This window comes from Elgaria multicarinata, chromosome 11 (assembly GCF_023053635.1).
Source record: "Elgaria multicarinata webbii isolate HBS135686 ecotype San Diego chromosome 11, rElgMul1.1.pri, whole genome shotgun sequence".
NCBI classification, from domain to species: Eukaryota; Metazoa; Chordata; class Lepidosauria; order Squamata; family Anguidae; genus Elgaria; species Elgaria multicarinata.
Window position 1 is genome coordinate 16,838,002 of NC_086181.1, and position 24,595 is coordinate 16,862,596.

A 24,595-nucleotide genomic window follows, 5' to 3' on the forward strand; every position below is an offset into this window, starting at 1 on the left:
TTTAGATGGCTAAATGCAGTTTTATGAAGAGAAAGGAGGTGGGGAAAGAATATGACAGACAAACTTACAACAGGGAGGAGGGTATGAGGGGGGGGCGGCATTAGCCCACCCAGCGTGGCAGGGTGCTGCCATCTATAGGCCAATCATGGTACTGCTGTTTCATGACTGCTGAGGGGGAGGGGCAAGGATAAAAACCATCAAATTAAAAACATGCTAAATGAGTAAAAACTAGGTGTTGGGGGGAAGGAATAACATCCACCCATTGTATCATGGGAAGTTCTGAGAGTGATGAAACTAAAAATTAGCCCCACCCTCTTCCATCTGTATTTACAGGGTAAAACACAAGTTGATTTGTGGCTAAAACTATGAAAAGTGTTTGGGGAAGGGGGCGGGATGGGGGGGCAGGTAGCAGATGCACAAGAATCGCACTCTCCAAATGCCACCCCTCCCAAACAAACTGGGTCACCCCAACCCTCCCTTCCACACACCCCACACAGCAAAGGGGGGCCTGGGGGGGGCTCAGCCAAGCCTATTTGCATAAAGAAGGGCCAAATTGATTTTCTTTTCCCTGGTCGAAGGAGATCAGAGTGGGGGCATGGGCAAGCCAGACTTGTCCAGCCCCCCGATTTCCTTGGGGGGGCCTGGCTCCTCGTCCATCTTGCGTCCGTGTTTTCGAAAGTACTTGTATCTCTGGACATAGGCCTTCACGAGGTTGTTCACCTTGACCGGATTGATTTCTCCACTCTTGCTGTGGCAGATCTAGATGGTTGGAAGGAAGTTTGGGGGGGGAAAGAGAAGCGTGAATGCCTTCCTCCTCCTCCTCCTCCTCCTCCTCCTCCAACGCAGCAGCGGTGTAGCCCTCGACCTCCCAAGCGCCCCTCCCTCTCCCCCCACTGGCTTCACTACCTTGTGGACGGCTTTGCGCAGGATGTCCTTGTATTCTTCCTTCGTGATCTCCTTCTTCTGGTAATAGGGCTTGATGGCCAGCTTCACTTCCTCCACCGCCCGCTCTTGCGTATGAAGCTTTTTCAGGTACTGGGGGGTGGAGCAGAGGGGGCGGGGGGGGGGTTGGATGAAGTGGGAGCACAACGCGCAGTAAAGCTGCTCCAGGGTCAGGGGGCGGCAGCACAGACCGAAGCAGCCGCCCCTAGGCGGATCAGACCCTGCTCCTCCAGGCCTTGCAAGCAGCGAGCCCTCAGCCAAAAGGATCCTTCAGCTGGAGGCCCTCTGCTCCTAAGCTCAATCTACAGAACCTTCTTCTCTTTCTTCTTCTGGTAGCACTCTGTTCCGCTCAAGCAGCCTTGCCCAACCTGGGGGCCTCCAGTTGCTTTGGATTTAAGAACAGAGGAAGAGCTGTGCGAGATTCAGACCAAGGGTCTATCTAGTCCAGTATCCTGTTCCCCACAGTGGCTAACCAGCTGCCCGTGAGAAACCCACAAGTGCAACAGCACTCTCCCACCTTTATTTATTTATTTATCACATTTCTATACCGCCCAATAGCCGGAGCTCTCTGGGCGGTTCACTTGTGTTCCCCGGCATCTGGTCTCGGAGGTATACTGCCTCTGCTATGGGAGGTATTATATAGCCAAATGAAATTCATATTTAAGCTCCCATGACAAGGCTTCCAACTCCCATCAGCCCCAGTCAGGGTGGCCAATGGTCAGGGATGCAGAGCGCTGTGGCCCAAAACATCTGGAGGCTGCCAGGCAAGTCGGCCATAAAGTGCTGATGGACCTTGGGTCCTCCGGTGGGTCTCTTGCAATACTGGGCTGATTTCAACCCCCAACTCTGGCTGTTTAAACTTCCATTCAAGGCACTGGGTGACCAAACAGGCAGCTGTCAGGTTTCCCCCATCCTGGCCTGGGAGAGTGGGTTATGTCCTTAACCGGGGTCTACAAGAGAAGCAAAAGATCTGCCTGCCGCTCGCCCACAAATGGCCACGGTCCTCTCACTCCGAAGGCTCTTACCTTATCGCTGTCTCCACGCCCTTCGGAGCTGGTGCTGCCCAGATCGGTGCACGATGAAGACGCAAAGATGCCAGCCGAGGGAGGGCCTGCCGAGGCCTGGCTCAACGTCCCAGGCAACACCCCTGTCGGGGTGGTGGGGGTCGAACCGCAGCCACTGAGAGGCAGGGAGCCCTGAAGCAAATAGGAGACAGGCGGCACAGATAGGTGCGAGGCGGGTGGGTGGGTGGGCGGCACTGGCGGTTGAGGGGGCCCCAAGGAGGCCGTGGGCTTGGTGTGGGTCAGGATCTGGAAGGAGAGGGGGCAGGGGTGGGGGGTGAGAGATGGTTACGGTGGCTGGGAAAGGAGGCAAACAAAATCCTTGGCTCGCAGCTCAAGTCACGGTGGCAGGGCAGGTTTCTACCATTTGCCACGCTCAAAGGAGGGAGACGTTGGCGTGCCCATCTCAAAATGAAAGCAAGCAGAGGCGTGAATGGCTCAACTTGGCTGGGACATACGCGGGACAAGGTGACCTGGGAGCCCCCTTTCCCCAGGGGCCAAAAGAAATCCCACCAGGTAACGAGTGCACATGGCAGAGTTAGTCAGCAGGGCTAATACCACCTTTTGAGCGTTGATAGGAATCACACTGGATAGAAGCTGAGGAAATGCAGCATATGCTTTAGAGCTGCTTAGTTAATAAATCTGCACCCACCCACTGTTTACACAGGGCCCTTCATGGCTTGCATGCCTCCTCTGGCCATGTCCCTGCTGTAGTCTGAATCACAACTCCGGCTGCAGAGCAGAGGCAGAGGAGAGACAGGGCTATTCCGTAGCCGCTCGTGAGACGCTTCTGCCCTCCTTCAACCCCCTTGTCGGGCTACCTGAATTGTTTCCATTCCAACTGGTTGTTTTAACCACTGCAACTTTTAAGTAATAAATAATTCCCCAAAGCTAATTCCCTCATCCCCACTCAGCCCAAACTTGGGATTGGAGACAAACCGCAGTGGGCAGGAGTAGTTGACGGACGCTATATCAAAAGAGAGTTGTTAACAATGACCTGCCCACACGAGCAGGACGTTTAAAAACACCATTGCAAAAAGCTGCCAATATGGTTTGAGTTAAAAGCTTTAGAGCCAAATTGATCTGGAGGAAGTGGAAATGGCTGCTATAGTGGCCTTAATAGCCCGACGACTCCAAAATGCCATGTGATTTGCGGAGAAACATCTGCTTGTCCCTGGGACCAGGAAAACTCACATTCGGAGACTGTTCAGAATTTATAACCCAATCCTACACGTTACGAAATCTGGTCTCGCTGGGTTCAATGGGATTTACTTCCAAAGAACAAACTTGCAGCCATAGTTCACTCATGTGTTCGGTTAGTTTGTAAATATTTGCTCCTTTGGCATATACTATGCCAGCATTCTTTAACTTGGTGCCCTCCAGATATGTTGGACTACAACTCTCAGCATGCTCGCTGGGGCATGATAGGAGTTGTAGTCCAACACATCTGGAAGGCACCAGATTGGGAAAGGGTGCTTTCCAAAGTATCCATTTTCTCCGGTAATCTGAGAACTCCTCTCTCAAAGAGCAATATGGCGGAGGGTGCCGGAAGTACATGGAGATCATCATTCTGTGGCCGGTTTGGGAGGTAGGAGAAGACTTGTCTTAGGAGAGAAAGAGGCACCCTCCCTCCACATCAGAGTAGATCACATCCCAAATTCTGCAAGGCCTTGGCCAGAAAGCACCCATATATTCCTAAGCGTGTTCTTGCAACCATGAGAACCAGAAATGTAATTTAAATATAATAAAAATGTATAAGTGCAGCGATTCTCAGAATCTCAAGTTCTGGGTCAGACAGCAAGCCGGTCTTGCTTTCACAGCGAACCCCACAAGAGTACCCAACACTCCAGGCTTTGAAGCACTCCCTGCCACCGAAGTATGTGCTAGCTGTAGTCTACGTTGCAGGACATCTGCACTTCCTCAGGAGTCTTTTCACCCTTTTGGGGTCAAGTGTGATCTGCAAAGCAACCTCTAATGAGAACCAAAGTTTTCTCTCCACCTCTCCCCTTCCATATGTGTTAGGACTAAATTTTACACACATTCTAGAAACCTCCCAGAAATCTAAAGCAGGGTTTCAGATTTGGGTGCTGAAAACGCTAGCTTTGGCCGAAACTGGAGTACCAACACTGCCACCCTTGGAAGGAAGGGAAAAAGGAAAAGAAAAGGAATGAAAAACCAAACACACTCAACATTCCTCCAAACTGTGTGGATTGGCTTCGCCGTTTCAAACTTGCTTCGTACCTGATTGGTTGCTTGAATAAGCTCCTGGGCTTTTGCCCGGCTTGCAAGGTTGGCCTCTTCCATCTTGAAGAGCAGGGCAGTCACTAGGTAAGAAACAAACATGGTTTCCAAACTGCGGGAAGGGGCGGGACACAGACTGCTAAGCCCTTTTTCTATCACACTCTCAGCCCTGCGACATGGCAAGCGGCACCCATCCGCTCTAGCTCTGGATGTCCAGCCCCAGCGTGACTGCCTGGCTCCAATTCCACCACCGCAACCCTCCACTGTTTCAAAAATAAAAAAACACATTGGGCGATCTAATGGATCTCCCATTTCACATAGAATTATCATTGTGTGTTAACTATGTAATTAACCCTGCCCACCCTATTTCGCAGAGGTGTGGAAACAGACGGCACCTGTTTCACAGGTCGGCTGACACCAAGAGCGCGTAGCATCCTCTAGATGGGCCACTTTCAGAGCTTCCTCACAAGAAGAGCCCCGTGATCTTCCAAGTGGGTCCATGCCTCTAAGTAAGGAGGTGAAACTTCTGGACCAGTTGGCTTCCTTGCCCAAGTTTTCCCCCTATCCGATTATGCCTTGGCCCTTGGGGTCATCTGCAATGGGGCAGTCACACCAGCCTTTGCCTCTCCTCTTTCCCCAGCAATGGCCCTCAAGAAATGGGTGAGCCTCTCACCCTGCCCTGATTGGTTAAAGACATGTTCCTTGTGGTTCAATTGAAAACTGAGACGGCATGGGCCAAGAGGAGGTCACAGGCCAACTTGCTTGAACGTGCCCTTGGGTTTCATTTGGGCAAAGAGAGAAGGGAGGGATGGGGAGGAGGACTTCCCTTGTGCTTTCCAATATGGAGCATCTGAAGGAAGGCCACAGAACCCCTAAAGGTTTGGCAACTGCTAGGCGGCCATTATTCCCTGGCCTCTACAATTGACCAAACTGCATATCCACCCAACCCATCTGCGTTGCCAAAATAGCCGATTTAAAAAACAAAGACCCGGGAAGGAGAAATATGAAAGGGGGAGCAGGGGAAGGAAATCTTTGAAAAGCTGCCATTTTAAGGATCCTTGGCTCTGGTTGTTACCACATCTCGAAGGAATCCCAATTCCACCCAGATTAAGGCAACATGGCGTGCATCCGTAGGCATGCCCTTCTGTCACATCCTCTCTTGTGCTGCTAAGATTCAGGTTTCTACAGATTTGGGAACTTCTTGGTGGCAGAGTTTGTGGCTTTTGCCGAGGACAAGCACTTAACATCCTGCTTCAGTCGGACCCTTCGCTGAATGGCCAGTGCCGAATCCCAAGCTTTCATCCTCAGCGCCGAGAGACAAAAAACTAGCCTCTGTTTCCCCCACATGAAAGCTGGGATTTTCCAGGTTGCCAAGATCTGTGGCCAGAATCAAGGTTCTGTGCTTGGGCAGGGAATGTTTGGGTGACCCGAATCTAAACTAGGTTAATCCATCAAGGGCGCAGAGGTTCCAGGTTCTGACCGGGGTGGGGGTAGGGGGGTGGCCCAACAGAGAGCGGCAAAAGGTGCTTCTTCACCCAAGCCAGTACACAGCACCCACATTCTTCTAGCGCCTGAGCCAAACAAAATCCTGCAAGCACCTCTCCCTCCGCCAGTAAATAATAATGAGCAATAACCATTTGCTCCACTTTGGCTGCGGCTGCTGTTCTGCTTTGGCTAACGGTAGGACTGGCTCTGGCTTCTGAGCAAGGATCTGGACAACCCCGTAACATAAAACTCCATAAAACAACAACACCACAGAAACCTGGCTCTTGCGATCGCCTTACGTAGGATGAGGTTTGCAGGGCCACGTTGCAGGTTTGCAGGGCACGGACCTACCATAGTCAAGAAATGAGCAGGGCTTCACGGAAACCCTCCCTGCCTCCCGCACCAGTCCCCTTCACGATACCTACATGCCAATACGCCGCTGGTGCAGTCCACCCCACCCTGCAGATTCCATGACATGGGGGCGGGCGGCTGGGGCACGTTGCGGGGCGGGTGGGGTGGCTGCTGCAGAGGGGGCTGCTCCTCTTTGGTCTCGGACAAGCTGTCCACTTCCGGCTCGTCGGCTGGCACCCTGGGCGGCTCAACTGGGGGGTCTTCAGGCAGGAAGGAGACGTCGGGCGTCTTGCAGCTGCTGTCCACTGTCTGGGAATCAGGCGTGAGCTCCTGGCCAGGGGCCAGGGGCTGAGGGCTCGGCGGCTTGGCGGTGCCCTCCGATTTCTCCGAACCAGACCACGAGGGTTCCTCCTTGACTCTCAGCGGGCTGCTTGCGCCTTGACTGCAGCTGTCGGCTTTGGATTTCTTCAGCCCAGTCTTCACCTTGAGCTTCTTCTTCTTCTTGGGCTCCGAGGCACCCTTGGGCTTGAGGCCTTTCAGTTTCTTCACTCCCATCTTGGCCTTCAGCCCTTTGACTTTCTTGGGCTTGAAACCGGGCTCCTTGACGTCGGCCATCTCGCCTTGGCCGGCTGCAGAAGCCCCGACCATCAGCACCTTCTCCTCCGACTTGAGGAAAGGCGAGCGGCTCTCCTTGTCCCGGCTAAACTTCACGCCGATGGAGCCCACCTCCTTGACTGAAGTGGTGCTGCTCACTCCCTCGCGGATCAATACGGCCACCTTGGACTGGAGCTTCACCTTTCGGCCAGAGCCTAACTTGCCACTCTCCTTGTGGCTTCCGGCTTTCAGCTTTTTCCCGGTCTTGTCCCTATCAGGTCGGGCCTTCTTTTCCACCTTGGGCAATTCTTGCTGTTCAGAGCACGGAGGCCCCTCCTTCAGCTTTTTTTTGTACTTATCCCGGGGACCCGGGCGGTCCTCAAGGTAGGCCCTCTTGCGCTCTTTCTCCTTGGGCACCTTCTGCTTGACGTCCTCCTCAGGCCGCTTGTCCTTTCGGGATGGGATCGAGTCCTCCTTGGCTGTCAGCCGCACCCCGCCCAATTTGGATTCCTCGGGGGGCTCGCGGTCCGAGAAGCAAGCATCGAAGCTCATCCCTTCCGAATCGTAAAGAACCTCCCGCTTGGCTCGCTCAGGCGTCTCCAGCAGCCCCTCCATTTTCTCCTGCTGATTGACGGTGATGGTCCTCTTGATGGTAAAGAGGTCGTTGTCATTGAGGTCCTGGATTGAAGGGGGCACCACGGTCCGTGCATCTCTCCGGCGCTCCATCAAAACCTTCTCAGACTTGGGTTCCTCCAACAGGTGGACCTCCCGCTCCTTGTCCTTGGGTAACCGATGGGAGGGATGCTTCTCACGCGAGCGAGACCGAGAGCGCTTCTTCTTCTTCCTGCCCCCGTCGCCCCGGTGTTTGTCTTTGTGCCGGCTGCGGTGGGCCCGGCTGCTGCTACGTGACCGGGAATGATGCCCGCGGCGCTTCTCCTTGGACTTGGACCGCCTGCTCTTGCGTCGCTCGGCAGATGTATGCGAGGAGCCAACGGCAGACAAGCTGGTGCTGATAGAGGGCGACCAGGACCGGGAGGCTCGGTGGTGGGAGCGAGACCTCGAGGCCCGGTGGTGGGAGTGCCGGCGCTCCTTGGATTTGGATCGCGACTTCGATTTCTTCTTAGGGTTCCACGAGGCGCTGTAAGATTCCTTGGTCTTTGAGGCTTTACGCTCTCGCGATCTTTTGCGCTCCCGCTTGGATTTCTTACAGGAGCCAGAGCTGGAGCCAGAGTGGGATTTGGAGGCAGGGCGCTTGGGGGCTGGCGGAGGGGGCGGGGGTGGCAGGGGCGACGGGGCTCGGTGGAAGCGTTCTCGGCGCTGGGTCAGGATCTTCCGCCTCAAGTCCACCCCCTTCCAACGTGGGTCAGGCTGGCTCTCACTGAAGTCAATCTGTAAGGCTCCTTCGTCGTCTGAGTCGGCATGCAGAGACAGGAAGTCATCGCCTTCCACCACCCGCAGGGTGCGCTGTTCGGCAGGCCGGCACCTGCTCCGGAACAGCCGAATGGGACTGTACCGCTCGTCCTCCGGCTGCACAATCTCGCCCTCCTCAATTTCCGAGTCGCCACCGCCACTCCCGTCCCATTCCATCGATGACCGGCGCCCAGCCCGGTGATGCCCACCTCCTTTGGACGTCTTCTCTCCGCTCCTTAGCTTGGCGTTTCCAACAGTCACCACCTCCAGGGACACCTTCCCCTCCAACTGGGGCTTAGCTTCGGCATCCAAGCGGCCTTTGGGGGCGAGGTCAACCACAAACACCCGGCGACGTGGCTCAGGAGTTTTGGATTCCGCCTGTTCCGGGGGGAGCTCCTCCGGAAGGGTAGAATCGGCACCTGGAGGCTCCTTGCTCTCCGGGGGTTCAGGGGGGCAGGCAGCCTCGGTTTCATAGCCTCCGCCAGGTTCTGCTTCTGGTTCCGAATCTTCTTGCCCTTTGTCCGAGCTGGGGAAATCTTGGCTCAAGCTATTTTCGTCGTAGATTCCGGCCAATGTTTCCGAGATGCGGCTGATGCTGTGGGACATGTCCGGAGGATGCTGGTCGTGGTCGTCTTCCTCGTCGTCGTCGTCGTCATCGTCGTCCTCCTCAGGCGAAGGGGTACTGACTAAGGAACTGGGGTTGGAGCCAGTGGGGTCAAAGGGGTCGTATTTCTGGTCATGCCGCCCACCTTCGGCCTCCTTGTGGGGAGAATCCCCAAAGCCAAAATCGCCGTTGAGGTTATCCTCGTCGGTAGGATGGAAGGGATCATAAATATCTAAGTCCGGGGAGCGCATTGGGGCGCAGGGGTTGGAGGAGCTGCCTTCGCCAGGCAGGCCCTGGTGGCGGGACATAGAGGAGGTCGAGGAGGAGCAAGACGATGAAGAGGAGCTGCTGGAATCGGCCTTATCCAAGGAGCTGGCGGGGGGTGGCTGGGATCGCTGCTGGGATTCGGACTCTCGGCCAGTGGCGCTCTGCGGGCGCTGCTGCCCCCCGGTGGATACCCCCATGCCAGTGCCCAGAGTCATGCCCAAGCAAGGGGAAGGAGAAGTCCTGTCTGCTTTAGTGGGCTGTGAAACCCCACGTCTGCCTAAAACAGACGTCCAAGGAGCCTTGTCCATTACAGGCAGAGTTCTGTGTGGGTCCAGAGAGTAGGGCTGCTCCGAAAGGGCAGGGTGGCCAATGGGGCAGGGTCGGCTTCTGCTCCAGCAGGGTGCAGATGATCCAAGGCAGGCTGTGAGGAGGAAAAGAAAGGGCCACAGGAATGCATCAAAATCTATTGTTTTTATCTCTCCCCACCCCACACCTCTGCAGAGTGGGAAGGTCCCATATCTCGTTCCTTGGACGCCACTGGTTCTCAGTTAAGTCGGCCTGAGCCAGCTCAGAAGTGTTGCTTTACGGGGGTACCGATATGTCCAATTCCTCCTCCATCCCATCAGCCAGGGGTCCCTGATAACACCTGGTGCCCCATCAACCCATGGAACCCTCTGAATCTGGAGCTGCTGCCTAAACTTGACACCTGCAACCTGAGAGCCTTCGACCAAATTTTGTTTGTGGAGCGCGGCCTCCTGGGCATCATTGCAAAAGATTTCGATCGCCGGCTGCAACTTAAGGTCCTTGACCAGCAGTGACAGGGTGCCTCAGATTCATGAAAATGGAGGCAGGATTGAGGAGGGTTAAAACCTTGAATCGCACTTTCAACTATGAGACTCTTGGGGTGGGGGCTTTGGGCCTAAGAGAAACTGAGCTGGGATGACTTCTAATAACGGATACATAATTATGAATGAGGGAGGAAGAGTCAGGTTTACTTTTATTCCATTGCAAAGTAACGTTTTTACTACCCCACTGCCAAGCGTGGCAGCCAATTTTCCCAGACCGTAATATAAAACTGACAATTCTGGATTGGCAATTCACGGAGCTCTTTAAGCTGGGAAACTGATGTATCTTCTTAATACAGTCTGCCTGAACCACCAGGAAACTGAGTTACCATCCATTGCCCTACTGCAGCCGTCTTCAACCTGATGCCTTCCGGATGTTTTGGACTACAGCTCCCATCACACTCAACCATTGGGCTGCGGTAGATGGAAGCTGCTGTCCAAAACATCTGGAGGGTTTCAGGTTGGGGAAGGCTGCCCTAGAGGATAAAAGGCCGGCTCTCCTACCCTTACTGGTCTCATTCTTTGGCCCCGTTCAGATGACATGCGAAACCATGCTGCTTAACCACAAAATGGTTACCGGAATGCTTAACCATGGTTAACGGTGTCGTCTGACGCACGTTTTCCCCTGTTAACCACGTTGTGGTTAGGCTCACTAACCATGCTATGCAACATGGTTAACGGCACTAACCATGGCTAAAAGTGTGTCTGTGGTTAAGGGGATGTGGTTAAGGGTTTAAGGCATAGAGCTTCCAGTAGAGTTGCCTATCTAGGCGGGGCCGCTCTAGCCAGCGGGCTCTATGGCTGCTCTGGACTGCTGGTTGATACGCTTGCTGTGGCTGCCATTTCGTGTTTCACATTAGTGGATCAGTTGGAGGAATCAGGTGCTCCACAAACCACTTTGTGGTTAGCATGTGGTTAACGAAAACTTAACCACAAAAGGGTTAAAAGTGTTGCCTGCAAGCATTCCGCATGTGGTTAGCGTCAACCACAGCTGAACATGGTTAAGCTAACCATCAAGCCCAGCGGGTCGTCTGAACCAGGCCTTTCTTGCATATGCAGGCGCAACACACACACGCACCAGACTTTTGCATCCTCCGAGACAGGTTTCTTCTAAAGATTCCTGAGAGGGCGCCGACATCTCCCAGCCGCACCTCGGCCACCAGCTCCACTTCTTCCATATCTTCCTCTCCACTGCTGAGAAAGGCACAAACAGAATTAGGGCGCAGATTAACCCCCTGGCCTCTCGGAGATCCCAAATTCCAGGCCAACATCTCAATCTTTAACGTGTTTTTTTTTTAAAAAAAAGGCAGACAATCCACAAAACAGGATGGGGAAATCTGCACGGCAGTCAGTGAACCTACAATTCTAGGGCAGAGTCAAGGCTGCTAACAACACAGTGTCATGTCTAGCCCCTGTTCCCCCTGGGTTGGAAGAAAGTGTTTCAGGTGATCAATCAGACTCCGAAGTAGAGGAGGCGGCGCCAGAAACAGGCCAGCCTGTACCAGTCGGGGAGGAAGCTCTCACGGGCTCTTCACCAGTTGGGAGTGAACCCTCTCCAGAGCTTATCTCGTCAAGGGCAAATAATACAGTCAGTGGGAAGCCCGAGGCGGAGAACACGGAGAGGTTAGCCGATCCTAGAGTTCGCTGCAGACTAAAACAGGCGGAGCTAAAGGAAGGCGAGAGAAAGTCAGCCCGGCTGGCGTCATGTCAGAAGCTGCCTCAGTCTCTCTGAAGTTAACGAGTCTTGGGAAAGGGCTTTCCATTCTTCTTGAAAGGACAATTGTCTAGCTTAGTTTGCATAGTTTTGCCTACGGGAAAGTTCCTAGAGATTAGACTCTCTTCAGGTGGGAAGAGATGTTTATTGCTTGAATAAAGCTTTGTGGATTACTTAGCAGGCCTCATTATTGTCTCCCAAGAAGGCAGGAGGTTTTGAGAAACACGACACACAGGGACGTACACGTTCCTTGGCACCAGAGGAACGTGGCTTGAGTGAGAGGGCAAAGCCAATTTGCAGCTGCAGGCTTCAGCAGCGGCCGCTTTCTTTCTCTCTCCGGTGCAGACCGGCAGCCATCATCCCCACCTTTATCACCTTAGGGATGTGAGATACACAGGCGAAGATCTGTGGATTGTCATTCTGGGGCTCCGGCATCTGCACTGACTTCTACAGGCCTGCAGGCCTAGTTCAAGATGTTTCAGCCCTACATGCCTTAGAAACAGTCTCCTTCCCCCGGTTTACTGTGATCCCTAAGCTTCCTATGACAGGGTCTAACACCTTAAGGCAGCAGTGGGGAACAGAAGGCTTCTGCAGCCGTCCCTTCAGTTACGGACCTGGCTCTGCTGCATGCAGGCTTTCCCAGCCAGGGAAGGCACAGGGCAGGCAAAGCCGCCCCAATAGAGACATTGGCTGGAGAAGCAATCACTGATCAGAGAGAACAGTGGGGATTCTTATGTATTTATTTATTTATTTATTACATTTCTATACCGCCTAATAGCCGAAGCTCTCTGGGCGGTTCATTCTTCTTCCTCCTAACCTTTAGGGGGAAGGTTTTGGGAAGGGTCTCACCTGAGGTTCTGGGGTTGGTGGGCCAAATTTGGCCTGCAGGCTAAAGCTTCCCCACCCTTGCCCCAAGGGGACCTGTTATTTCAAATTGTGCCCCGTGTTTAGGAATCCAGGCATGCCGATTGGGGCGTTCAGCAGCTTCCTCCACCTCTGCTGAATTCCTTGTCCTCAAGAAGGTAGTGCCAGAAGCCGCCACACTGCAGAGCAGCAGTCATTACGGCCCATCCTAAGCACTTGCAGCCAGTGCAGTAGCACATGCATTGGGGTGAATACGAGGGAGTCTTTCTGCTACAAAGGTTTCTGCCATTTCTCCTTCTTTTGCAGCTGCACTCAAATAATTCTCAAGTTACTAAAAACGGGACTTCGATGAGCGCACTGACGCAATCCTGAATGTAATTTCTGTACAGGCCTACGTTTCTAAAATCATCCTCGCTACTGCATCACGGCAATTGGGTGGCTTTAAAAGGGGATTAGACAAAATCATAGCGGAAAAGGCTTATCGATGGCTACCAGTCAGGCTGGTTATATATTACCTGCAATATCAGAGGCAGCAGGCCTCTCAATACCGGTTGCGGGGAAAGAAGAGCGGGAGGGTGCTATTGCATTGCTTGGAGGCTTCCCATAGGCACCAGGTCAGCTACTGTGGGAACAGAACGCTGGGCTAGACAGGCCTTTGGCCTGACCCAGCACGGCCCTTCTTAATTGCACAACTCTAGCATTTTATAGGCCTTTTTTTATCCTAAAGGGCTGAATTTTAAAGCTTTTCATGCAGCACTAAAAACAGCATCTGCAGCAGTGCGCCCTTGTCTCCCTTGCGACGGTTGCTGTGCAAGAATCCCACTTACTAAGCCGCCTGGGTCCCTATGGAGCTCTCTACTCCCTGGGGCAAATGGTAAGTCCATTCCAGGTAGTCCAAGACTCCGGCTAAGGCAGGCATCACACCAGAAGAAGGAGCCTCAAGGACCTGGAGGAAAATGGAAGTTGACATCAACAAACACAGGCCAAGACCTACAACTGCAGGGTGGTGGGCAAGGAGAGAAGGAAACACAACATCATAACAGGCCCAATATTCACAACAGAACATCTGCAACTGTTCACCACTCTGTGCAATTAACACCACCACCTCCAGAGAAATGGCCCCACCCCTGGAAGGCCAAGCTCATGGGTGTAGTTGACCCCAGTGCATTAGCCTCTCTGAGCAGGATCCCACCGAACGGCGTTTTGTCAAGATTTGCGATGGAACATGCAAGCTCCCTCCCGTTTACGCGTCGTAACACATATAACAAGACGACACTGCAACATACCTCACCCATCGGGCCATTCCTATCACAGGCCAGTGTGGGGTCCCCAGTTCCCAGCCAATTTCCTCCAAGCCCTTCAGATCTGGAGCTCCTGCACCATTTCCTGCGGCTTGGGCGCTTGCATTCAGCATCTGAAGACAGAGGCAGGGACAGCAAGAGGGTCTCAGATCTCTCCGTTGTATCGCAGCATTGGGTTCTATACCCCTACTAGAATGGGTCACGATAGGCCTGCTTTACGGGAACCCACTGCTCAAATTAAGGCTTGCACATCAAAAAAAAATCACGTGGCTATTTGGAAGTCTGAGGTTGTACAGTCCCGGGTGTGCAAATGGTAGATCTGAATTTACTGATAGATGTCTGGGTGATTTGCAGTAGATCAGCAAGGTTTCCTGACACCCAATTGTTTAACAATAGCAACACAATATCAAAATCCAGTATTTTTGAAATGCCCTAATCTCAAAACCAGCCTTCCCCAATCTGGTATCCTCCTGTTTTGGACTTCCAACTCCCATCAGCCCCAGCCAGCAGGAATCCTGGGAGTATTAGTCAAAAACAGCCGAAGGGCGCTAGACTGAGGAAGGCTGGTCTAAACCAAACCAGACATTGAGAAGCATCGCCTCCTAATTTTAAGTGTCTACAGTCCCCCCCCCCGGGGGGGGTGATTAAGGGGAACGTCCCTCAGCCTGGTGACCTCAAGACATGTTGGAATACCACTACGGCTGAGGATGATAGGAGTTGTAGTCCAACATATCTGGAAGCCAAACCGGGGAAAGATGACAAAGAGAAGTAAGCGTATTCAGCCCCCCACAATTTAGTTCATGTGGTTCCACCCGGGCAACACCCTTGTTGTGTCCCTGATTGCCTCTGCTTCGGATAGAGGAGAAAGGCTGAACAACTGAGCCTGAGAGAGTTCGGGGAGGAGCCCTTCTTCACATGAGCTAGTTGCAATCCAACGCAGCTGGCCTCATTCAGGCATCAGCAGCACAGTATAAAGAAAGCCTGAGATGTTGGGGGGTTTGCTGGAAGCAACTGTTATTCTTCCTTGCCTTTGCCCGTGATCCTTGCCAACCAGCTCCTGAACCTTGCCTAGACCTAACCTGACCTTGGACCGGACTTTGACTACGCTTTGAGGCTTCCTGATTCCAGTATTGTTGACGAAGTTTTGGAAAGATACTTTGGCTTTTGACTACAGACTGTTTATTGACATTGCCTCCCTGCTTATCTCTGCAACGCTGGTGATTTACGACAACCCTCACCCCCAAAGCCCAGACCCCTCAACCTTGGCATGGCCTCTACCACGCTCATTTAGTTCCGTAACGTTTCGCGCAGAGACCGCTGCTGCTGAAGGAGCAACCCACCTACCCAGCCTTGCCCCACCTGTTCCGTTAATCCTAGGTCTGCCTCTCGATTTGGAGGTACCTTTCTCGATCGCTGGATCTTGCAGGTCACCTGCCAAGCCACTGCCCACGGCTTGCTGCAAAGCTTTCTGCAAAGATAAAAGGAAGAAAGACGGGTGTCACGCTTAGCAACGACTGCTGCGAAACATCAAGAACTGCAGTCGATTAAAAAACAAAACCCCACTAAAATGACCAGTTGGTTTTTCAAGACAGGTCACTGAAAGTAGCTCTAGAGGAAGAATCAACAGAGTGAGAATCAAACGCTGAAATGAGAGCAAGGGGACAGAAACTGCATACAGAAGTATCTCGCAAAATGCAGGAAAATCCTAAGGCCATAGGGGCTCTTGTTTCGTGTAAGCTCCTTTTTAGGAAAGTATGGAGTAAAAACAAACCAATGCATTGCAAGAAACCACCAGGCTGAAAGCTTACAAGTGTATTATGCCAGTTAATATACACATGTAAAGTGAGGAAAAGATCGTCATAAGAGAAGACGCTTATTGGAAACATTGCAGGTTGTCATAGCAAATCTCACAAAGATAAATTAATGTATTAAAGCCAGACCCGCAAACTACCACTCATCTGGTCACCTGGGGTGAGTAAAAATTGCTCCCAGGCAACCAGAGCGGACTTCCCCTTTGCAGCTTTTCTTCAGAGAGAGCCCGTACCTTTAAAAATGAAAACAAACTCGTGCACATGCTCAGTTCAGGACTCAAGTCAGCTTTCGGTACCCAATGAGCCAACACTTACATTTTTTCACCTAAAGCTTTGCTGCCACTGAGACCACGTAAGTGTCTGAGTCAGCTTGATAAATTATGCTACTTTAGTACTGCAGGGTTATTTTCCCCTTCTGCCTACCTTCTTTATATTGGTTCTTTCTCTCTTAAGAAGCAAAACTGAGAGGTGCCTTTTGGATGTGTCTTATTCTCAAGCTCCCTGTTCCTAGACCACTTTATTTGGAAGAAAATCTCATGTTTCAAAATGGGACTTATTTCCAAGTAAGTATACACAGGATCACAAATTTACTCTATGAACTTGTGGATGGAAGCAAGTCTAAAGGTGAAATCCCCACACATCGGGGCATTTCTTCATAAAGAAATTGAAACTGGGTGTCCACATTTCAGTTTCTATATTTTATTTATTTTTTTATTTATTTTATTACATTTATATACCGCCCCACAGCCGAAGCTCTCTGGGCGGTTTACAACAATTAAAAATAGTAAACATTAAAAGTATACAAAAATTAAAAAAACATAAAAACAGTGTAAAAACAACAGTATCCATTTACAAACAACAGTTCTGGGGTCCATTAAAAACAAACTTAACGTTGTTAAATGCTGTTAAAATGCCTGGGAGAAGAGAAAAGTCTTGACCTGGCGCCGAAAAGATAACAACGTTGGCGCCAGGCGAGCCTCATCAGGGAGATCATTCCACAGTCGGGGGGCAAACACTGAAAAGGCCCTCTCCCTTGTTGCCATCCTCCGAGCTTCCCTCGGAGTAGGCACTCGGAGGAGGACCTTAGATGTTGAGCGCAGTGTATAGGTAGGTTCATGCCAGGAGAGGCGTCCATATATTTTTTGCTCTTAAAAATAACAACTGCAAACTAAAGCAAAAACAAACTGTAGCAGAATTCTTAGAAGAAAAAAAGATGTTAAGGACCAGACATCACAGCGTATATATCAAGACATTTTGTTCAGACCTTTTCCACCAAGACTGGTCTTTTTTAAGAAAATGAATAATTAGTGTGCAATGTGCCACTCTTTTTATTCAGTTTCATTAACAGTACAGTCCTACGCATGTCTACTCTGAAGTAGGTCCTATAGAATTCAACGAGACTTACTCCCAGGTAAATCCTTATAAGATTGGAGTCTAAAAATATCATACATCTAACTGAATGCCACATGTCCAACAGCTATATATGAGTGTCCACTTGGACACCCAACTATTACTTAAGTGTCTTGCTATGCTTACCTAGGAGTAAGCACCACTGAAAATAGTTGGACTTATATCCAACCAAGCAAGCCTAAGATTGGGTTGCACGTATCATGTTGGACAAACAGGGAACTTTTTTTAAAAATTGCCTTTCGGTATTTCAAGAAAGAAAGGGAGAAGTGATTATTTGAATTCCCTCAAAGTAGAAATACTTAGGGTGCAATCCTATATACATTTACCTGGAAGTAAGACAATGAAATAGCAATAAGACCTACTCCTGACTAGACACTGTTAATATAATTCTGGTTCTAATAATTATTTCTTCTTAATCTTCCAAGCCCAGAACAGCTGTTTTTATACCATTATTTGTAAGGGTATAAGATTAAAGTAGGTGTGGGGGAAACCTGTGGCTCCTCCAGATATTGCTCAACTACAATTTCCATCATCCCTGACCAGTGATCATGCTGGCTGGGGCTGATGGGAGCTGGAATCCAACAACTGGAAGGCCACTGCTGGCATGAATGGTGGTATAATTTGTTGTGGTTTTAAAGTTGTTGAAGCCCACATGTGTGGGCTACTGGACTTATAATTTCTGTACATTTTTTGCGAGGCTGATTTGGTGTTGTTTTTATGGTTCTCTTCTACAGACATTTTGGAAATCCACCAGGCTTGCATAACTAAGAAGTTCTGGAGAACAACTGGCAAGCACTGAGGGGAAAACACGCGAAGCAAATTAAGAAATGTTTTCTGAACATAAGAGGGTAAAATGAAAAAGAAAAATCTTCAAATAAACTCCACATGATGATTTCTCGCCTTTTAATATAAATGCGCAGCAGCATAAAAATGCGTAGCAGCAAGCAAAAGGAAAAAGGGGGAAGAATTAGTTTATAATTAAAGGAAGCAGAGTACTAGTAGAGAGGAAATACTGACTGATGTGCAAAGAACACTATGCACGACCGGAAAGCCCTCTGTACAAGGATAGAAACCAATGACATGAGTGCACACATGCACGATGCTGGTCTCGTTCAGACAGAACAATCAACAATGGCTTAACATTACAGGAATGAACTGCTGAAAACTTCGGGCTCATGCAATCTCCCCTTCCCTCACGCAGCATTTGGAAACTTATGCTTCAATTTTTGAATAGCTGCAGTTAAGCACTATGTGGAAATTTGAACAAACTGTGGTGGGTCTTAACTATGGGTGGTGTGAACAAGCCAACTTCAAACCCCAGTCTATAAAGCTGGCTGGTTTCATCTAACTCTAGTTAAGTTGAACCAAGGTTTAGGGAGGATTCAGACACAATTCTAAATTCTGGTCAATTCAAATCCGAAGCAAAAACATTTGACCTCGTAATAGCTGTGCCGGAGGAGCGAGGAGACAGCATAAGCCCATGGCTCACACACATAGTGATAAATAATGGTTTATCATTACATCTGAACTGGGCCATTGTGCGCTGCTTTGGAGGCACTTGGGAACCGGTGTTTGGAGAAAACAAAAGGTTGCAGTATGAACAGAGGCTGAATAGGGTCTAGTGCATGCACAAGACCTTCAGATCTTAACTCGTGAGAAGAATTCACCTGTTTTAGGGCAGGGGGTGGAGAACCTCTTCCAGTCCAAGGGCTGAATCCATTTAGGACAGCCTTCCTCAACCTGTGGCACTCCAGATGTGTTGGACTACAACTCCCAGAATGCCCCAGCCAGCTCTGCTGGCTGAGGCATTCTGGGAGATGCAGTCCAACACATCTGGAGCGCCCCAGGTTGAGGAAGGCTAATTTAGGAGAAGCTTTCGAGAGCTGTATGCTAGTGGTGGGTGGGGCCGAAAGTAAAAAGGGGTGGGGCCAAAAATACCAGCATATTTGAACTTAAAACTCTTACTGCCAACTAAGCCTTAGGAGAGGCATTCAAACCTTTTAGAATAGGAGTAAAACTGCCCCCAAAGCCTGGAAAACCACCAAACGCTCAGTGGTCGGAGGGCAGGGGATGTGGCAACTTGGCAAACCCCAGAAGGCTGGATTGGAGGCCTGTATTTTATATACTGATATAGAAGTAAACTGAAGCTTTATTCACCAGTAAAAGATAATCTACCAGTACATCCAAGATGTAAACACGCAGGCTTATGAAGCCAACTCTACATTATGAAAGTGAGAGTAAACTCAGACTCAAAGCAATGCTTTCTCTGGGGCCCATTTAATAAACCTTTTGTTGTTGTTGTTCTGAAAGTCAAAGCATCCACCTACCCCATATTTTAATAACTTTTTTTAAACAGCACCAACAACACTGTCAATACCAGCAGCCTATTATGAAAGTCACAGGCCCCCTGCCAGGGCTATCGTAGCCTGTTCGATAATCTGGCCCTGGTCAAAGCAGTCTTGATCTCCATTGTCAGGAACAATAAATCAAATGCAAGGCCAAGTACAGATATCAGAACGTTCTGCAAACGTTTTCGTGGACCATCAGCGGGCTGCAGACCAGTTTGACAACCACTGCTGTAGTTTACGATTCCTGTGGTTTTCGATATTTATAACTTATTGGGCTGGACCCAAACTCAGTCATACTTAGAGTAGGGCAGTTGAAACGGATGGGACTTGAGTTAGTCCTAATAAGTCCCATCCATTTCAGTGGCCCTACTCGGAAGTATACTAAGCCTGGATCCAACCCACTGTGTATAAATCAGATGATACAGTAGATGTTGTGTGTGTACTGCTTAATATATATACTTTCAGTTTAACAGGCTCTTCTTATTCCATTATTCCTCTGAAGAGCTTAGGCTCAAATAAACAAAAAGGATTCTTAGAATTTGAGCCGCTCACATATGAAATTTGGATAAGATTAGTTATATTGTAATAATTTGTACAATTTGATTTTTGCCTTCTGCTTTTGGGAGGACTTACAAAGTAGCTGTGAAGGTTCTCATTGCTGCGATTGTGATGCCAAGAAGCATGGAATATAAACTCCTGCTGCAAAAATCTAGTTCTTTCTGAAGAATCCTGCAAAACTTAGCTCTCACCAGGGAAGAAAGTTATTTAGCCCTTAGATTTGCAGAAACACACATGGAGAGTCTCAGGGACTATGACCACAAAGGGACTGGATGGGCTCCCAACTGTCAGGGTAAAGCATTTATTCAATTTGCACAGTTTGCTATGCCTCTTGCAAGGGCCCAGTGCCTTCTCTCCTGTCATTACAGACCTAACACTGTCCTGCCAATCCAAACCTTTCTTCAACCCCACCCCCATAAGCCAAGGAGGAAAGTAAAGACTTCCTTTACTTTCCTTGGACTGACATACACACACAAGGTTCCAAATGACAGGAGAAAAGGAGTAATGTTTAGCATACAGTTCAAGGGCGCTTCACAGTGGTGAAGGATCAGGACTGGGGAAGGAAAGCAGGTCCTTAAGCGGGGCAGAAGGTAGATCAAGATCTAATGACATATCTCTGGGTCATTTTGCAGTAGATCAGCCAGAGCTGCCAACTCTCAACTGTCCAACACAACCTTCCCCAACCTGAAGCCATCCCGATGTGTTGCACTACAAATCCCAGCACCCCCAGCCAGGTAGCAACTAAAATTCTTTTTCTCCTAAATTAATTTGCTGAAGAGGAATGCCAAGGGGGGAAACAGGAGTGCATTTTGGGGTGAAAAAAACATGTGTGCTTGGTTCAGATACTTATCAGAAAATCCTGTGCTGAGTGTGTGCTCAGGGGCCTCTTGTTTCTTCATTCTTAGTGTAAGTCTACCCGCTTATAGAAATAAAAATCCAGAAAACTAAAAATCTAATAAGCCCGGGAGTAGAGATATGGCTTTACCTGGCACCAAAAGGCAATGTGGGCACCAGGCAAGCTGCCTTGGGGAGGGCATTTTATAAGCAGAGCACCACAACTGAGAAGGCCCCTTCTCTTCTTTCGGTAGGGGCACCCGTAGAAGGGCCTATGAAGGTGACCTAAGTGTCCAGCAGGTTCATACTGATAAAGGAGCAGGACTGGCAAATATACTAGCCTAGCTTTTGTAAGAATGTGAGTGAGAGGGAAAGAAAATAATGTCTAAAATTATCGACTGTATACATATGTAAATGGACATTCATTTGCATCTCAAAAGCAATGCAAATTAACACTCTGAGCAAAATCATCACCAGTGTCCAAAACGGGATCTGTTCCTTGAGCTCAACGCCAAAGGGTTCATGGATTTCCCAGCATGTACCGCTCTGTCCAACCAGGATCAGTAAGGAACCGTTACATCCATCACTCCTGCCCCCCCCCCCGACCCCTCGAGAAACAACAGTCATTACCAAAATGATAACTTGGCCAGCGCAGAGGGCACCTGACTGGTCCCAATCCGAGTCAAGAGGAGGTTCACTGGCTGACTTCTCACCACCTCGCCCAGGATCCTCTCGTACTGGAGAGCGCCGATTCTCCTCTTCTTCCATGTTTGCAGGAGCTTCAAATCCTGGATGTGGATGGGAGGGAAGCGTCAGTGACATTCCAGTTTCTGACCGACTTGCCCACTTCAGAAGTAACTTCTCGTAGGTAGAGGGAATGTACTGCTCTTCCACAGAACCAGGGAATCCGGGCACCCAAGCCAATATGCCCCACACTCCCCAGGGAATTCAAGAGCCCCAGCTCCCAGCCCATGTTTTGATTCACCAGGCCCAATTCCCTTCCTAGGAAAGCTCTGCTTGCACCTGCTGCTCTAACACAGGATCTAGATCTGTCTAGGGCCTAGTGAGGGGAAAGGGGATAAGGTGGGAGAATAGTGACTGACTTTCTTTAAAAGCTATTCCAGTGTTCCAATTATGCATTTCTAACTCTTGCCCAAACACAAATCAATAAAGCTTGACATGACAGAATCTAAGCCATTTGCCTCATCTGAAGTCTACATGTTTAAATCAGAGAGACAGCAACTAATTCAGGCTCCGCTGAAGGGGGAAGGCTCCCTGTTCCAGACCCAGATTTATTTATTTATTTATTTATTTATTACATTTATATACCGCCCCACAGCGAAAGCTCTCTGGGCGGTTCACAAAAGTTAAAGCAGTAAGCATTAAAAAGTATACAAAATTTTAAAACCATCAGAAACATAAAAACAACGGTATAAAACCAAGAGTATCCATTTAAAAACATCAGATCACCACTGCTAGCCTATAATACAGGGGTGGGGGAAGTGTAGCCCTCCAGATGTTGTTGGACTGCAACTCCCTTTAGTGCTAGCCAACATGGCCAATAGTAAGGAAGATGGGAGTTGAAGTCCAACAACATATGGAGAGCCACAAATTCCTCATTCCTGCTGGAATAAATGAAGTAACAACGAAAGAGTGCCCCATGGCATGTCTAGAATACTGTTCTTTTTTGACTCGCTCCTAGGAGCAATGCCCTCTCAGTGGAGGGGAATACACTAAATGCACTACCTGTAAGAACAACAATGAGAATCTGCTAGACCCCACCGACTGATTAATTGGTGGGGACACTTTTAAATAAGACACTGCTTGAATGCATTAAGATATTCAACTAAATAGTTGTAGCCCTAAGCATAGATTGAGATCTAAACAATGTTCGCTGCTTTGCACTGATTTCCATCAACCTGGTACCTACACCTAAACTCACTTAATCCCTTTCCAATTATCACACACTATCCACACATTAACCCTTTGCCTCTGCTGTACCACCCTTCATACAAAACCTGGTCCTCCTAGTTTTTACAAACCTGGCACTATGCCTTATCTTTTGAGCTCGGTCCCCCAGTGTCTCCCCACCTTTTCCAGTCTTAAATAACAGACTCCCAAATCTCATTTTCAAGCCATGCTAGAAGAAAATACCATTAAAAGTAGTGCGCACATCAAGCAAGGCCTCTGAAAGAAATGGGAATGAAACTGAATGGTGTTAGACGCTGGGGCTGTCCAAGACTTGGAATAATTGGTAAAAAATAACAGGCTTCCAAGTTGGAAATCAGTCGAACTATGGGGTTCCTGGCAAAACCGTATCTTGGATATGTGGGTTATGAAAGTATTTAAGGTCATATTTTCTTATCTTAAAGAAGGACAGATGAACCCAAAAGGTAACTATTATTCCTCAGTTCCCTATTTACTGAAACAATTATTTGGTTCATCCATTCAGTTCCATGGTAGATTCTATTTATTAACAGAATCCCTAGAGGTTGCTTTCAACAGCCAACGCTTATAATTTTATCTACCAACTGGATCACCTGTCAACCGCATCTCAGCCCTATAACTCATAACTTCCTTCATTATTAACTGTTTTAGCGATAGAGCACATGTTTTGCATGCAAGAAGTCCCAGATTCAATTCCTAGCATATCGACTTCAAACTATCAGGTTATTGGGAAGTCTTCCATGTGAGATCCAGGAAAGCCACTAAAAGTAGACAATATTGGGTTAGATGGACAAATAGCCTGCCCTGGTACAAGCTAGCTTCCTATTTCAGTTTTCCTTTTATTACCCAGTTCCCTCCATCATGGACACATTGCACCCCTAACTCAAACTAACCCCCATGCTACCATAACCTGCTCCTTGCCCAAGAAAAGATCTTAATCATCTTGCCAAAAAAGCCCAAATGAATCCTCATACTGCACCTCCCAGGCATACCCCACACTTCCTTCAGAGATTTGCAGGCCTCAAACTCCTCTATCCCCAATAGATGTACTTTTCTCCAGATACAGCTGCAGAAGTAGACACAGTACCCCTCAAATACCCTCATTCCCTTTCCAGGGTAAACAAAGCCCGATGTGATCTACACTTACTGGGGTAGAAAAAACTCACCGACTTCAAAGGGGCTCCCCCACCTTCCCTCGCAGGTTAAGGCTGCACAGAATTACATCCACACACATTACTTTCCATTTACCACTTTTGCTCCTTCACAATCCCCAAAACTGGGGTGATTTATCTTCAAAACGAGCCAAAGCCAGATCAGGGACCCCAATAAAACATGCCCCTCCCTCATGTCTATATGAATCAGCTCCACTCCAAGCTGAACCCCCCAAATCAGTGCCCCTGAGTTTCCCTCTCCACATCACTTCCCTCCCCCAGTTCCTAATGAGCTCACCCCACGACCTTCTCTTACGTCACCGCAATATCCCCCGTCTTTTCTTTTTTTTTTTAATCTCTCGCCCCTGCACTGCGTACACCTAATATTTCTCCCTCCCCCCGACATTAACACTTTCCGCACCCCCAATCCTGGCCACAATATCGACCCTTTTAAACAACATCACTCCCGAGCAGTTGCCATAATTACCCGGCTCCACCGGGAAGCTAGGCCCTTCCGCCCGCCCACTTCAGCACAAGAGGAGGAGGCGCGGCCACTGCCGCCGATACTGTCCGGGTCCGGCCTCTGCGGCAGCCATTTTACTCCGCTTGGCCCTACTGCGGGGAGGGCGGCCGAGATGGGCGGAGCAAAAATGGGCAGCGGCATTCTGGGAGATGCAGTCCCCCGTCGCGGCATTCTTTTGCGAGGAGGTTGTCTACTGTACTACAACTACCAGGATGCCTCGAATCGGCTTGGAAACAGAGCGCATAGGGCGATGGGAGATGTAGTGCCGAAGGTGTCGTGCTACCGACGGGCCTATATGAAGAGGGCCGCTCCCGCAGTGCCATGCGAGATCAAG

At 49.6% G+C, this 24,595-nt stretch overlaps 1 protein-coding gene across 5 annotated transcripts; it reads right to left on the reverse strand.

Annotated features, from left to right (window-relative positions):
* Window positions 1–24,355, reverse strand: SCAF1 (SR-related CTD associated factor 1). Of its 5 annotated transcripts, none has more exons than XM_063138562.1 (11): window positions 24,226–24,355; window positions 21,271–21,428; window positions 15,081–15,147; window positions 13,665–13,792; window positions 13,206–13,324; window positions 10,879–10,991; window positions 6,155–9,376; window positions 4,245–4,327; window positions 1,968–2,252; window positions 907–1,035; window positions 1–759 (listed from the first exon to the last, which is right to left on the reverse strand). In XM_063138562.1, exons 2-11 carry the CDS (start codon window positions 21,406–21,408, stop codon window positions 583–585), a joined length of 4,461 nt encoding a protein of 1,486 aa, XP_062994632.1. In that variant the 5' UTR covers window positions 21,409–21,428; window positions 24,226–24,355; the 3' UTR covers window positions 1–582. The 5 variants fall into 5 exon arrangements, with proteins under 5 accessions (XP_062994632.1, XP_062994631.1, XP_062994630.1 ...); XM_063138561.1 differs by having other exon boundaries at window positions 10,879–10,994; XM_063138560.1 differs by having other exon boundaries at window positions 15,039–15,147.
* Window positions 24,356–24,595: the final 240 nt, after the last annotated feature.

What these genes read in the sequence shown, in the direction of transcription:
- SCAF1 (XM_063138559.1), bottom strand. Translation starts at nt 21,408, where the DNA reads ATGGAAGAAGAGGAGAATCGGCGCTCTCCAGTACGAGAGGATCCTGGG. An exon ending in GGAATGGCCCGATGGGTGAG is followed by an intron (nt 13,325 to 13,664) that starts GTATGTTGCAGT and finishes ATTTTCCTCCAG; the next exon opens with GTCCTTGAGGCTCCTTCTTC. An exon ending in TTATTCAAGCAACCAATCAG is followed by an intron (nt 2,253 to 4,244) that starts GTACGAAGCAAG and finishes CTCTCCTTCCAG; the next exon opens with ATCCTGACCCACACCAAGCC.